Source organism: Leptonychotes weddellii, chromosome 1 (genome assembly GCF_054177405.1).
Source record: "Leptonychotes weddellii isolate Sample4059 chromosome 1, ASM5417740v2, whole genome shotgun sequence".
Taxonomy (NCBI): Eukaryota; Metazoa; Chordata; class Mammalia; order Carnivora; family Phocidae; genus Leptonychotes; species Leptonychotes weddellii.
This window is the reverse complement of record NC_138369.1, coordinates 133,638,974-133,655,848: the sequence shown is the minus strand read 5'-3', so window position 1 is coordinate 133,655,848 and position 16,875 is coordinate 133,638,974. Positions and strand designations below refer to the sequence as shown.

Here is a 16,875-nt window from a genome sequence, read left to right as displayed (position 1 = left end):
GTACCCCCCCCCCCCCCCACTGCAAAGCAGAATGTAAAAAACAATGGAATGGCAAGCAGCAGTTGATTCAGTTATGGGGTAGAGGTTGGTTTGAACCAACCAGTGTTCACAAACGTTGATTTACAGGGTAAGGCCATCAGAATTATCTGAGTCATTAGTTAAAATTATAGAGTCTTGGTCCTCCTGTTAGACCTTATGAATAAAAAGCTCCAGCTGTGGGGCACTTATTCAGATTGTTTCACAGCTACATGAATATGCAGTCAGGTTTGGGTAATTAGTGATCTAGATGATTTCTAAGAGTTCTTTCAACTCTAAGATTCTAAATGTTAGCTGGAGAATAATTAAGTGGAAAAGAGGCTTAATCGTAGAGCACTGGCTTGGGAGTCAGAGTGCCTGGTTTGACCTGTGTAACCATGGCCTAGTTACCTCTCTCTGGTTCTAATCGTCATCTTTAAAATGGAAATACTTACAGTACCTACCTTATAGTGTTGATGTGAAGACAAATCCGAGATAATGTACATAGAGCTCTAGAACAGTGCGTGGCACATGATAAGTGTTCAGTAAACTACAGTCATTAGTATTATTAAACTACCACTATCACCATATGTCTGGAACTGCCAGGGTACTGAATGTGTTGCAGGAATCCTACTTGTGAACAATGACATATAAACTGGGGCTAAAGCTGCTGGCCAGGATCCTTCTCTGGGCAACACTATCTGGCTTACGTGAGAACTTTTCTTAGCCTTTTTAGCGTCCGGTTCAAACTGAGCTACATATGTCAGGAAGAAACTCAATGCTCTATACACACAAGTTTGTCTCAACTACTGCTCATGAAGCACTCCTAGTTTACACTTTGTAGTTTTCTCACTTATCTATTTGTTTGCTCTTTAAGTTAAATTCTGTAGTTGAAGAAGCTGAGAGGCTTTTCTAAAGCAAGAATACTCAAGGTGTCAGTGACCCTTCTTGTCACCTTAATTTATTCTGATTTTGGTATGATCTTAAAAAATCTTTTCAAGAGCCATGATTTATGGTATTCATAGAACAAAGTTTGAACATTCCAACAGACCAGCATACAAGGAAGTTGAACTGACTGTCCCCATCTGACAGTCTATGTTGATTCTAATATTCACTACATTTTGGACCAGAACCCAAATGCCTGATTTTTGTATAAAGCGTCTTTCATGAGAATTTATGACTTAAGTCTTTGGTTTTGCCTTTACCTAATGATAACACAAATATACATTAGTGAAAATACATACCAAATTAATTTCTTCTGCATTGAAATCTTCAGCCAGGAAAGCAGTTCTAGTTAAAACTTCATGGCGCTTGGTTTCATGAATCTGATCCAGTTTAGTCCCTATTACCAACAGTGGGATCTGGTTATCAGCAAACTGTTCCCGGTCATAATCCCTGTGATAAATAATAATGAAGAGGTTAATAAGGGGCGCCTGGGTGGCTCAGTCAGTTAAGCGTCTGCCTTCAGCTCAGGTCATAATCCCAGGGTCCTGGGATCGAGTTCTGCATCAGGCTCCTTGCTCAGCAACAATGAAGTGTGGATCACTACATCAAAAACTAATGATGTGTTGTATGGTGACTAACATAACATAATAAAATAAAATTTAAAAAAATAAATAAATGCAAGTGGTTTATACTATTCTACTGATACTTTACTGACTCTTGCTCATCCACCACCTATAAACCTACTTTTGTCCCAATTTCTTCTGTCTACTTGTTCATTTATCAACCCATCCTCACCATCTATAGAGTTCCAACTATTCATCTAACTACTCAAATTTTATTTTCATGAGTCTCTATAAACTACTTGAATAAATGAATGCCCACCAGGTATCTGAAAGTAGGTTGACTTGACTTCTCCCAAAGCTCTGTCTTCTGAGGCTAACAGCTCAGGAATTTTTCTAGGTAGATACAGAGAGTGGATTCAAACCTCAATGGAGCGAAAACACAAGAACCTAGCATGGCACTCAAACCTTTTGCCAGAGGAAAAAATGGCAAGCTTCTGGGGTATGCATAAGTTCTATACCTACCATACACATTTCTGTCTATGAATAGTAAAGAAAAATAGATCATTTCAGGAAATTAAGAACAAGGAGGCTGAAGGCCAGAAAAATCAACCACAGATGATGCTATAGTCTGGGGAAAGGTGGATTCAACAAATGGAAAGGAAAAGCAGCAGCTGAAATGCAAAAAGAATAGTAAAAGGAAAGAATTAAGTGCCAAATAATTGTTTGTCCTGACACAAGAGACATGGGAGACAGAGGACAGGTGATATGAATCACTTAGGGTTAAGGGCCTTGGGCCACTGGCTATTACAATCCTTTTTCCCCACCCCCTATTTTTACCCGAAGGACAGAGTGGTGTTCCTTCTATTACTGAAAGGAATATACAGCTCAATGTTGATCAATTAATTTAAATTCTATTCAGATATGAGAAATAAAACAGATTTGGATTTCTGACATGTTATAAGCGCAATTTACAATAGTGAGCAAAATCCCGCTGCAAACACCTTATGACAGTAAATCAGTATTGCACAATACAATCAATGCAACCCAGTTGAGCACAGCTTTTCTTCCTCCTTTGACATTTTTCTTTCTCTTTGAATAATCTAAACTGGGGCGTGTGTAAGTGGGTGTGTGCAAAATTACCAAATCTTTTTGCCCTTTACAATAATCTTACAGAGCCTCAGTTATTGTTTGGCATTGGAACACAGGTGTTTTGAACTATGTAACACCCCATTTCTTTTTTTTTTAAACCTGCATTTCTTAAAAATATTATCATTCTATTTATTGCATCAAAGCCAATGATAGCTTGAGTTCAAGGCCTTTGATTCTGTTTACCAATATCAACACTAATTTAGGAGACGTCTAAAGTTGAAACTTGCTTTATTAGAAAATAAAGTTTTGAGAGTATCCTCCTTTAGGAATATTTCCTTTTCCTATACTCACTAACTCTGGCTCACATACAAATTTTTGTATATATTTTATCAACCATCATCTTTGATAGATATATATCCCTGTCACTTGTAGTCTTGTATAATCTCTCATACATTAATAAATATAGGTATTATATATATAACATAACATACAGACATGGCACAAGATATATATGTTGCACATTAACATATATATGTATTACATATGTAACATATATATGTTGCCATATATATTTAATTTGTTCTCTTATCTTTTTAGCTTTTCTTTTTATTCACTTTTTCATTCCTCTTACATCCAACTAGAAATTTGATCTCAAAGTCCTTTTTTTAAAAAAACCAATAGATGAAAAACTGATGGTGAATTTTATCATGGACGGATAAGCTGGTAACAACATCACAAAAAGACAGACAACCAGGTATTGTAATTATATGTACAATACCACTTTCGCAAGAACAAAACACCAAAAACCGTGCATCTTTTAGACATTCTTTTCATATTTTAACTATCATTTTAGGGAAAATTTAGGATTCAGAGAAACAAGTTAAGCAGACACTCATTACAGGGATACAGTCAGCAAAATCCAGAATACAAGAAACTGGACAGGACAAGCAAGCCATCTTTCACAAATAAACTGCCAGAGAGTAAAAGAAAAAAAAAAAAAGGAAGAGGAACGTGAGATTAAAAGAAACTTAATAAACTAAATATAATGAGTAGACCTTATCTATATACTATTTTGAACAAACCAACATTTATGAGACATTTGGGGAATTAAAATAATATTTAATACTAAAGAATTATTGCTAAATTTTAAGTATGACAATTATATTTTGATTATATTAAAAAGTCCTTATCATTTAAAGTTAAACACAGAAGTATATATATAGATGAAATGATACAATGTTTAGGATTTGCTTTAAAAAATAAATGGAGAGACAAACTGTGTTCATGGATTGGAAAATGCAACAAAAATTCTCCCCAATTCGATCTATAGACTTAAAGCAATTCAATCAAAATCCAAGCCGAATTTTTGTCAATATAGACAAGTTGATTTCAAATTTATATAGAAAAGCAAATGAACCAGAATAGCTAAACAATTTTAAAAAGGAAGGAACCACACTGCCTTATTTTAAGACTTACTATAATGCTACAATAATGAAGACAGTGTCATATTGGTCAAGGTACAGACACACAGATCAACTGTACAGAATTATAGTCTCAAAACAGAAACATATAAATATGGTCAACTGATTTCTGGCAAAGGAGTAAAAACAACTCAATGGAGAAAGGATCACCTTTTTAACAAATGGTATTGGGACAATTGGACATTCATATATGAAAGTCAACCTCAATCAAAGCCTCACACATTAACTCGAAACAGGTCACAGATCTAAAAGTAAACCTTCGACAATAACATTTCTAAAAGAAACACAGGAGAAAACCTATATGATCTGAGATTAGGCAGAGCTGTCAGACATGATACCAAAAGCACAATAATACAAAGGAAAAAATTAAGAAATCAGACTGCATCACGACGAAAAACTAATGCTTGAGAGACAACTGTTAAGAGAATGGAAAGACGATCTACAGACTGGGAGAAAAAATTTGCAAATCAAACATCTTACAAAGTGTTATTCTGGAGGGTATAATCTTTTTTTTTTTTTTTAAGATTTTATTTATTCATTTGAGACACAGAGATACAGAGAGAGAGAGCATGAGCAGGGGGAGAGGCAGAGGGAGAGGGAGAAGCAGGCTCCCCACTGAGCCAGGAGCCTGATGTGGGGCTTGATCCCAGGACCCCGGGATCATGACCTGAGCCAAAGGCAGATGCTTAACTATCTGAGCCACCCAGGCGCCCCTTGAGGGTATAATCTTATGATTGATGTACCATGTCACACTGCAAGTGAAGGAATCTGGGCTTACCCATTTGTTACCAATACTCCAGTTGGCACCAAATCCCTGTTGAGAGCTTCCAATGACCAACGATACAAGTTTTGGGATGACTTCTTATTTGTTAAGTCATGTACTAAAATAATACCTAAAACAATCAAAGAAAATAATGTCAGTACTGCAACAATTCCTCTTCACTTCACACTGGCCAAGGGAAGCTTAGTGAGTACAAGCGTTAGGTTGCTGAATAAACTTAACATTTCAGTATGAGTAACAAACTCACACAATTAATTTAAAATTTCCTCTATAAATTCCCACAAATAATGAATTACAAAATTTTCTTTGTCAGTTATATAACTCTTTTTAATTCTACAAGGGCTGACAAAATGTCATTAGCTTTTAGACTTTTTTTCCTTCATTCAACACTTAATGTGCCTGCTCTGCCTGGTCCTAACTAAACTACCTCATCAATAAAAGGAATCAAAAGTACTTCAAGTATATAAGAAATTATATTCCTACAAAAGTTAATTGTTTCTCCACTGTGCATAGTACTGTCATAGCTATCACACATACACTATTACTTATACTCAATAAAATATTAAATCATAAAAATTTACTAAAAAGATATTGATTTAATTTGATATAATTGCTACTTTTCAGCTGACAAAATGTTTTCCTATAAATCACTTGAGCCTAATCAACTCAAAAGTCTAATTTTTTAGTTATTTGAATTAATGGCTAGCTATAAAAAGCTCAATACCTTAGTTAGTAAAGCAAAAGTAATATGTCACTAGAAGAGGGTAGGAAAAGATAGTCAAAAAGTATGAATAGTAGAAAATAGATGGACTTTTGAGAGATTGAGAAAAATAACAAAATGAAATGAAGCTCAGAAATACAATTAAATAGAATCAAATAAGGTAGCAGACAGGCAAAGAAGATAACTATTACAATATTATAGACAAAAGAGGAAAAGCTTTAATGCCTAGTAGAATTTAGAGTATTATCTTGTGGTCAAAAGACTACAGATTTTCAAACCCCCAACCCTTTCCTATGTTACTTAGATTCTACTGTGAAGAGAGGATGTGAAACTGATGATTCTTCTATCTTCAAGATGTGAGATATGTTAATTTGAAAAAGAAGGGCAGAAGAGTTAGAATTACTTGGTTCCTCTGGTTTTTACAGACATTTGTGCAAGTAAGCTGCTTGTGCAAGTTATAGTTGTCTTGTTCTAGCTAGCTCAGATCTGTATCCCCCCTGGCATCTGGAACAGAGAAACAGAGATCTGACACTGGCCCCATATTCAACTGTACTCCCTCTACCTTCCTCAATAAGGGCTTCTATTAGGCATTAAGGACACAAGATACAGGACAGGTTTAAAAAAGGAATAAAGAGTTACCATTAAAGAATATAGCTAACATCTATTCAGCACTTACGTGCTATACATTGTGCCTTACATGTGTTATCTAATTTGCTTTTCAGAACAGTCTTATGGGAAAGAATTAGCATCTTCATTTTACATATGTGGAAACTAAGGCTCACAGAGGTTGAGTTACTTGCCCGAAGTCACATGGTAAGTGAGGTAGTCAGAATTTGAACTCAGGTAATCTGACAGTAAAAGATTGGGGGAAAGCAATAATTAAGTCACTTTAAGGCCAAAGAGTGGTAGATATTTTCTCCTCTCCCTTAGTTCCCAGAAATAAATATCAAAAAACTATGGGTGAGATTTTTGGGTGGGAGATTAAAGGATTACAAAGGCCTAGATGAGCTATTAGCTGGACAGGGAGGAGTTTATTTTTTGAGGATCTCTATTTAAGGGTTTTGAGCTTTTAAGGGCATCTGAGCACCCTCCTCCCTTATTTTCCCACTTTCATTTGGGCTGAGAGTTTTTGCTTTGTAGACTATGGGCTAGAATGGCCATAGTGGGGTCCAAAGGAAAGAAGTCAGTGTGATAGTTGATCAGAATATGTTCTGACCTTAGAAAGAGGTAGTTCACTTCACAGGTTTCCTTTAGGGATTGCCAGCCTCACTCATCACAGTGGGAGGAAGGTAGGGTATTGAGGGAAGAAAGTTACTGCTAAGAATAAAGGCTGCACATTGGAGTGGAGTGATCCTTATGCTCCATTTCCTAGGAAACTAAGGATGGTAGATGGAGTAAAGAACCTTCAGTGCTAAGTTTATTATTTATTTATAATTTTTATCTGAACTCTTTCTCAAAAAGATCTTTTTTTTTTTTTTAAAGATTTTATTTATTTATTTGAGAGAGAGAGTACATGAGAGGGAGGAGGGTCAGAGGGAGAAGCAGACTCCCCGCCGAGCAGGGAGCCCGATGCGGGACTCGATCCAGGGACTCCAGGACCATGACCCGAGCCGAAGGCAGTCGCCCAACCAACTGAGCCACCCAGGCGCCCCTCAAAAAGATCTAAAAGGCAAAAGTGTTATATATCCAAACTTCTCTGTCAGATCAGATTGATATCAACTTTGACAAGTCATTTGACTGATATAATCCAAGTTTATCACTTGATTCTAGATCTAAACCAGGCTTCATTTCTTTCTTTCCTATTCTCTAAGAAGTCACCTAACACTATACCAGTCTTACTATTTTTCTCATTTATATACATTCTATTAATATATGCCACTTATCATGTACTTTCTTGCATGACAATGCCATATATTAGTGTCACCATCTTATAATTGTGTTTTGTTTCACTTATGAATGTTTTGGTTCTTCAAATAGACTGTGACACTTTCAGATAGAATTCTGAGCTAAATGGGACACAGGTCTGAACTAATGTAACTCATCCCGTATTTTATACTATGTATCAAATGGCAAGTACCTTCTCTACTTCATTTTGTAGTATCCACAACACCTTATGATATGGGAAGATACGATACTGAAAGAGGAATATAAGGAATGAAGAAGGTACTGAATAATTGCAATGTTTACCTGATACTGAGTGTGATCTAAGCATAGTATAAATGAGGTGCAATTAAGAGTTAAGCATCTACCAGAAGGAAAAGGGTGAGGTGCTACTCCTGGACATCAATCAGAGACAAGGTGAAATTATATTACACAGTAAAAAAAAAGCATTTAAAAAATGAACTAAAAAACAGGCAGAAGACAAAAAAAACCTCTAGAGGCAAATTACAGGTGTGAGTGGTTTAGTCCTTTGACACAGCAGGCACCCTATGAATTCCAGTTATGTCCTCTATTACACATCTCCATCTAGAAGTCTGCTCCAAGTATTTGACTATCTGTATCCCTAATAACACTCTTAGGCAGCTCTTTATAATTACATAGGATTCTCTCTAAGGGGCAGATAAAAGAATCCTGTATCTCTGTGACATCTGGTTCAGACTATGGGACTCCTAATGGTTCATTCTATTGGACGTACTCAACTGACTAGAGAAATGGCACTCCCAGCGGACAATGTTTTGAAAAGTTCCAGATTTCATGTCAAGTACCCAAAATAAAATTTTATTTATTTAGTTTATGACAAAAATATCAACAAAAAACACTTCAACACAGAAAATATTTAATGATCTGAGTAACATGGTTAGAATCTAGAAACACATAATTCAAATGTGATATGCAGATTTAAATTAAGAGTTGTGAGTATATTAGATCTTTCCTAAAATAAGACGTATCTAGCATCCCACAGCACTCTATATCAGATTATCTATACTCCTAGGCCATTAATATATGGTAGAAATAAAAAATGCTTTACCATTTACAGAGTTGTAGAACACTGCTCTTGTGCTTTTCACACTGCTGGCACTGCCCACAGAGCCTCCAACATCCCATAATTCTATATAGTAGGTCTTCTCTTCTGGGGTTCCTTCTTTGTAGTCATGAACCTAACAAATCAATCCATCAAAATAATTATTATAGCCACTAAGAACACTGGTAGCACCCTCATTCTAGTTCAGAGCACTGGACATTCCATATCCGCATGACTCATATCATTCCCTTACCACCTCTGACTCTGATCGCCTTCTGTCTTTCAAGCTTCCTCCCTCCAATACTCCCAACTCTCATAATAATCCTCCTATATATACACATATATTCCATAATAATAATAATCTTCAAAAAATCATAATTTACAGATCCCCTTCCACTTCTAAATCCTCACTTCCTTCCTAAGTATAAATTCCATGATTCATCATTTTAGTCCCTCCTTTGCCCCTCTCACACTGTATTTAACTGACAAAATTCCAACCTTGACTATATCCACCTTTCTCCCAATTCCATGTCTGTAACCCAGCTAGCTGGATGAGAAGCTCAGAAAAATACACATTCAAGCTGACTAGATTCATTTTAAATTCAAGTCTACCTTTGGAGCTGTCCTTTAATCAATTTCATAGTCCTTTTCCTCTTCTAGATAACAATTTCATATTTTCTCTTCTTTTTCAAATTTCTAGTATCTCTTCCCTATCCTTAAGAACAGCTAAGACCCTTGCTTCCTGAGACAAAAGCAATCAGAAGAGAATTTCTACAACCTGCTCTTCATCTATCTATCCACCTCCCTGCATCCGTGCCCATATAATCTGCTTTCCCTTCAGCCATTACAGATAAACTGTGTCCCCATGGCTAAACTCCCTTCTTATACATGAATCCCATCTCCTTTTTCTTATCAAAGGTGTAGTTCTATCAATTCTCCCTTTTATCATCAAATTTTCTGACTCTGTTGAATTACTTCCCCAGCATACAAACATGCTATAATTTTTCCCATTTTAAAATAACCTTTTCTTGACCTCATGTCCTCTTCTAGCTATACCACTTCTCTATTCCTTTTTACAGCAAAAGCCCTCTAGAGAGTTGTCTATTCTCCATAGTTTCTCATTCTTTCCCTTACATTCTCTTTTGAACTCACTGCTATCCCATTTGTGCCCCAATCATCTACCGAAATATTCCTTATCAAGGTCACCAATGGCTTCCACATTGCTAAATCCAGTGATCAATGAGCAGTTTTCATCTTCCTCTCCCATCTGATACAGCTAACTACTCCTCTGCACTGCAGTAATTTTTTCACTTAGCTTCCAGGTTATCACACTCTCCTGGTTTTCTTCCCATTTCACTGGCTAATCCTTTTCAGTCTCCATTTGGGTTGTCTTTACTTCTCTGACCTCTAATTGTTAGTGTCCCAAGGTTTAGTTCTTGGATCTCTTTTCTTCTCTATTAATACTGGCTCTCTTGACAACTTCATCCAATCTTATGATTTTAAATGTCATCATTATATTGATGAATTCCAAATTTATATCCAAACTGGACTAGTTCCTTGAACTTCAGGCTACCATATCCACCAGACTACAATTTGGATGTCTAATAGGCATCTAAAAGTTAACATACCTGAAAATAATTTCCCAATCTTCCCCTTAAGCCTGTTTTTCTCCTAGTAAAAGGCAATTCCATCCTTCCAGTTACTTAAAGGGCCAAAAACTTAAGAGTGATCCTTAACACCTTTCATACTACATGTCACTGCTGGGGCTGGCATTGCCCTCTATGACCACTTTGGCAAGCTCATTTCCTGGTATGACAATGAATTTGGCTATGGCAATGGGGTGGTGGACCGTATGGTCCACATGACCTCCAAGGAATAAGAGCTCCCTGGACCACCCGTGCCAGTGACAGCAATAGGAAGAGAGAGGGCCTCAGCTGATGAGGAGTCCTTGCCCCACCTCATCCCCCAAAACACTGAGAATCTCCTGACCTCTACAGTTTCCATCCCACACCCCCTAAAGAAGGGTCATGTACCATCAGTAAAATATACTGTACACCTCCCCAAAGTAAGTAAATAAAAAGCAGAAAGAAATTTAGTAAAGAAAATGATACACATCAGGGGCGCCTGGGTGGCTCAGTCGTTAAGCGTCTGCCTTCGGCTCAGGTCATGATCCCAGAGTCCTGGGATCGAGCCCTACATTGGGCTCCCTGCTCAGCGGGAAGCCTGCTTCTCCCTCTCCCACTCCCCCTGCTTGTGTTCCCGCTCTCGCTGTCTCTGTTTCTGTCAAATAAATAAATAAAATCTTAAAAAAAAAAAAAGAAAATGATACACATCAAGAAAGAACACTGGATGCTATCGATGCTAATAGTGTGGTTTAGTATGTATGCCTGCAGAGTTACTCAAGAGAGGCAGGAAGGCAGGAGGTCTTAGGAGAAAGTTGGGAGAAAAGAGACAAAGATAGAAAAGAGCAACTAGGAGAGTGTACTAGGGGAGTAGGAATTGAACTCATCTAATTTGCTGCTATACTTCCAATTCCTGATTCCTAGTGGGTAGGCAGTATATGTACTAAACGAACAAATGAATGAATGAATAATATAAAGGTTACTGCTAATTGCCTTTTCCTTTCCAGTAAGCTGATTTTGCCTTTAGCCAAACTCATGTCCCCTATTTTTTTTTAAAGTCACTTTTCTCTTGTATTCTGTACCCATTCACTCCTTTATTTAAACTTTAAACTTTGTGCAAGATTGATTTAAATCTGTCTCTATTCCTCTCTGCCTACTCACATCATTTGGTTTCTGCCACTAACATTCCATCACACTTTCAAAGGTCAGCAATGACTTCATTACCACCAATTTTTTTTTCTCTCTCAGTCCTTATATGTCTACAGCATTTCATTATCAAAACTCAATCCTTCTTTCATGAAATTCTCATCTCCCTTTACTCTTCTGGTATTTCATCATCTTGGCTATCCTCTTACCTCTTTGATCAATGCTTCTCTGACCTCTCTTCTCATCTGCAACTCTCCAAATATACCCCAAGGTTTTCCCTCGGCTCTTCTCTTTCTAAATTTGCTTTGTGAAAAAAATTCATCAACTCTCATGGTCTGGGATTATTTCCATGCAGATGATTCCAACTCAGAATTCTCTCTTGAGCTTCCCCACCTCATCTCTGAATGCCTTCTGACAGTTTCAGTTGGATAGCTCACAGATCTCTCCCTTCATCATGTCCAGAACTGAATTTATTATCATTCATTTCTCCTTTACCTATTATATACATATATCCCCGTTCTTGAGGAATAGTCCATTCAGTCATTAACACCCAATATAATTTTCCATTCTTTATAAGCACCTCACTTTTTCTCTTGAACTGCTGTTAACACTTACATTCTCTATCAGTGCTGTCTCATGACCTTCTGTAATGATAGAAATATCCAGTATGGTAACCACTGGCAACATGTGATGTTGGGCATTCAAATGTGGTTAGTTCAACTGAGGAACTAAATTTTTCATTTCAGTTAATTTAAATTTAAATTGCCACATCAATCTAGTGGTTACTGTATGTAACAGCAGTGGAATACTTTTTTCTTAATATATTCTGGAACAAGAGGCAGTACAGAGCAGTGCTGTTCTAGAGGGGAGGGGGGTGGGGGGATGGGTTAGCCTGGTGATGGGTATTAAGGAGGGCAGGTTCTACATGGAGCACTGGGTGTTATACGCAAACAATGAATCATGGAACACTACACCAAAAACTAATGATGTAATGTATGGTGAGTAACATAACATAAAAAAAAAAAAAAAAAAAAAAAAGAACACAGGCTCTTGAACCAGATTGCTTGGGTTTGAATCCCAACCCTATAACTTACTTGCAATGTGACCTTGAACAAGACATTTAACACCTCCGTACCTCCACTTCTTCGTGTTTCAAATAGGGGAAATAATAGTACCGCCCTTGAAGGGTTGTTGTGGGACTTACATGAATTAGTATGTAAAATGGGTGCCTAGCCAAAGTAAGCACTAAGAAACATTAGCCATCATTCGTATTATTATTTCTAAAATCATTCATATCTTATCCCACCTACTAGATCTTACTTCACATTCTTAGCGAGGATAGAGATTGTCTTTTCTTTTTTAGTTTCTCCCCAGTGCTTGCACATTATTATGCTGCCCAAAGACGAAGTCAATAAATATTGACTGTATGCAATGTGTAAATTAGAAAGTTAAAATCCCATTAAAGTGAACTAGAAATGACAAGTCAATTTCCTTATTTGTAATTTGTGAAAAGATTAGATTCTGTAAGTCTTGTTTTCATAATTAAGAGTACCATGCATTTATATTAGCCCCATTAGACTTAGGGCAACAAAATTAGAAGACAGTAATGAATGAAGAATACTGCAAAATAAAACTTTTCTCTCTTTTCCCTTCAATTCAGTATGCACACCTCTTCACTGCATACTAAATCCAAAATGTTAGTAATTACTGAGTACATACATTAAGCTCATTAGCTTCACCCAGTACTTGAAATTAAACAATTAATTACATTATCACCTTTATCATCTCTATTTTTAGTTGGCTCTTAGATGTGAAATGAGCTAAATGGGGCAATTGTTTCTAAGAGTTTTGAAGAGGGTGTATTCATGGATCTACAAGGATTCTGGAGATATCCTCGCTCAGGTTTCAATAACACAGAAGCTGTAACTGCAATTTAAAGCTGCTACAGAAGAAAGTGTTCTTCTAAGCTATTTAGGTAATGGTTTTATCAGATTTAATCATTCTTGCTAAAGCAAAGAACTGTTCACTTTATTATAACAATAGTCAAAACAATTTACATGTTTATGGCAACTTTCCTTAAGATTATCATTTAAAAATGCCTTTTACTTATATTGTCATTCAAAAAATTCATTCTTCTCAAAGATGGAAGACAGAGGCCAACCAGCCCAAGATACAAGATACAGTGAAGAGTAATAAAAGCAAGGTAACTTTCACCTCCACATGCCCATTCTTTAGCAATAATGCAATTCAGGCCAACTGGCTTTATAGGAGTCAGTTAGTGCCACACTCATTCTGGTAAAATCAGTCACAGTGTAACATCACCTACAAACCTGTAGGCTAGCTAAAGCAGATATTATTTACCTCTATTCTGCAGAAGATATACTAAGGCTCAGAGAAGTAAACTGATTAGTCTAAGGTCACGCTTGAGGAAGCAAAAGGCAATATGGGAACTGACCCAGGAAGTGGGAGTTTAAGTTTCTTTTTTTAAAATTCTTTATTTAAATTCAATTTAGTTACCATATACTGTATTATTAGTTACTGGGGTAGAATTTAGTGATTCAGCCATTGCATATAACACCTAGTGCTCATTATATCAAGTGCCCTCCCTAACGCCCATCACACAATTTCCCCTTCTCCCCACCCACCTACCTTCAGCAACCCTCCGTTTGTTTCCTAGAGTTAAGAGTCTTTTATGGTTTGCCTCCCTCTCTATTTTCATCTTATTTTATTTTTCCTTCCCTTCCCCTATGTTCATCTGTTTTGTTTCTTAAGTTCCACATATGAGTGAAATCATATGGCACTTGTCTTTTTGACTGACTTATTTCACTTAGCATGATACTCTCTAGTTCCTTTCATGTCATAGCAAATGGCAAGATTTCATTCTTTTTGGTGACTGAGTAGTATTCCAGTGTGTGTGTGTGTGTGTGTGTGTGTGTGTGTGTGTGTGTGTACACACACCATATCTTCTTTATCCATTCATGTGTCGATGGACATCTGGGCTCTTTCCATATTTTGGGTATTGTGGACACTGCTGCTATAAACATTGGGGTGCATGTGCCCCTTCAGATCACTATGTTTGTATCCTTTGGATAAATACCTAGTAGTACAATTGCTGGGTTGTAGGGTAGCTCTATTTTTAACTCTTTGAGGAGCCTCCATACTGTTTTCCAGAGTGGCTGCACCAGCTTGCATTCCCACCAACAGTGTAGGAGGGTTCCCCTTTCTCTGCATCCTCGCCAACATCTGTCATTTCCTGACTTGCTAATTATAGCCATTCTGACTGGTGTGAGGTGGTATCTCATTGTGGTTTTGATTTGGATTTCCCTGATGCCAAGTAATGTTGAGCATTTTTCAAGTGTCTGTTGGCCATTTGTATGTCTTCTTTGGAGAAATGTCTTTTCATGTCTCTCTTCTTTTCAATATGTTATGCTCTCTCACTGAAAGGGATTTAGGAAAATCCATAAGGAAATTTTGTCCAGAACTTGCTATTGACAAGTTGCCAAATGAACTTATTATCTAGTATTTGTTTTCTTCTACAGCTAAGAATTTGGGAACATGGCAGGCTGAAATGACACAGACATTCCCAGACATTCTGACTTCAAGTTCACAGAAATGCCATAAAAATGTTTTTAAAAAATAAAGAGGAAAAGCTCAAGAAAAAGAAAGGGAAATCCTCAGATGCTAGAAATGAACTTAAAATCAGAGTGAGAAGTGGGAACTGACCCAGATTCAGAGATAGCTTCAGGGGCCAGTGTCTGGAGTTTAAGTGCCCATCCAGGAATAGAGATCTGTTTTCTGGCTTTTAAGACAAGAATATACATAGGTGAGGGCGCCTGGGTGGCTCAGTTGGTTAAGCGACTGCCTTCGGCTCAGGTCATGATCCTGGAGTCCCTGGATCGAGTCCCGCATCGGGCTCCCTGCTCGGCGGGGAGTCTGCTTCTCCCTCTGACCCTCCCCCCTTTCATGCTCTCTCTCTCAAATAAATAAATAAAATCTTAAAAAAAAAAAAAAGAATATACATAGGTAAGTGACAAAGACCAGACGATAGTTCCCTTCATGAAATCCGGCCCAGTCAGTGAAAGAGAGTAGGAAAAAACTATCCACTGGCTCAGGAAAGCAGGAAAAACTTTCTGCCAGGGACCCTAGGTAGGGCTGGTACAGGATAAAGGGTCCAGAAAAAAATGGAAACCACAGGCCTGTACTGTAATCAAATATTTAGAGAATATACATTATCTAGATGGCATAGAAACTCCTAGCTTTGAAATTTCAAGTACCATTGAAATCCCTAGGGCTCTGGAACCAACAGAAATGAAAAGTTACCATACTTTCATGACACAGCGTATAGAACTTCCACAGAGAAGAGGGAAAAAAATCCTGCTGAAGATGTGATCATCTTCAAAGAATTATAAACCATACAAAGAGATACATTTCCATGAAGCATAGTCAGCATACACAGCAAGTTAGAATATCTACCACGCACTCAGAAAAAAAAGAAACAATACAAAAGAAACCATAAAATAGTATGTTGAAAATAATTAAAATAAAAAGTAAAGCCATAATGAAAGATTAGGATATCGTGAAAAATCTTGACATTTGAAAAAGAACCAAAAGGAGTATCTAGAAATAAAAAATTACAGTTACAAAGATGAAAAACTTAGTGGATATATTAAAAAGCAGATTAGACATAGTTGAAGAGATTCTTAATTAACTGGAAGGCAGATATGAGTACATGATCCAGAATACACAAAGGAGAAATAAAGAACAGAACACATGGAATTACAATTAAAAGATATAGAGGACAAAAATCTAACAGAAGTGCAAAAGGAGGAGATGGAATGAAGGAAGACAGTAGATAATGGCTAAAAATTTTGAAAAATGACGACAGTTGTGAGAGACACAACCTTCTGATAGCATGACTAAAAACGAACCCATACCTAGACATGTTTTAGTAAAACTACAGAACATCAAAAAAAAAAAAAATCTTTTAAAAGAAACCAGAGAGAAGAAATTACCTTCAAAGGAATAATAATTAGGCTGACAAAAGATTTCCAATCAGCAGCAATGTAAGTCATAGTCTGTGGAACAATAGCTTCAAAGAACTAAAAGAAAATAATTGTCAATTGAGCTAATTACCATTCCTTTCCTATTTATTTCTTAACTCAATGGAGAGATGTATGCTACCAGAAGAGACATTTGGATAGGACTAGCTGAGATTCGCAAAGACCAACAGTATCTGGGAAGACAGTTAATTTGGTGGAAACTGCACCTGAGTTTCCTAAATGTGAGGTGGAATAGATGACCTACCTACACCTAAGGCTCCAGAAGCTTTTGCCTTTACATATATTTCTAGCCAAAAGGTGTCTCTCTTAGTGCAAAAGGATTAGATAGAATTATTTATGGAGCGTGTTAAGTGAACTCTAGATACATAGCACAGTAATTAAAACTGAATCCCCTGGATTCAGACTATTTAGACAAGATTGGGTCCATTCAGGGTGGTATGGTGGTAGACTGGATTAAGACTAGGATCAAATCCTGACTTTGCTTTTATTG

The 16,875-nt window shown here is 36.9% G+C and overlaps 1 protein-coding gene across 1 annotated transcript in view; it reads right to left on the bottom strand.

Moving 5' to 3' along the window:
* LOC115940485 (rab-like protein 3) overlaps positions 1 to 16,875 on the bottom strand; it is a 32,021-nt gene that overhangs the window by 11,259 nt on the left and 3,887 nt on the right. Inside the window, exons 3-5 of the mRNA XM_081833243.1 lie at positions 8,564 to 8,693; positions 4,872 to 4,986; positions 1,260 to 1,410 (exon numbers count right to left, since the gene is read on the bottom strand). Of these exons, the coding sequence (XP_081689369.1) occupies positions 1,260 to 1,410; positions 4,872 to 4,986; positions 8,564 to 8,693 (396 nt within the window). The remainder of the gene's footprint in view (positions 1 to 1,259; positions 1,411 to 4,871; positions 4,987 to 8,563; positions 8,694 to 16,875) is intronic.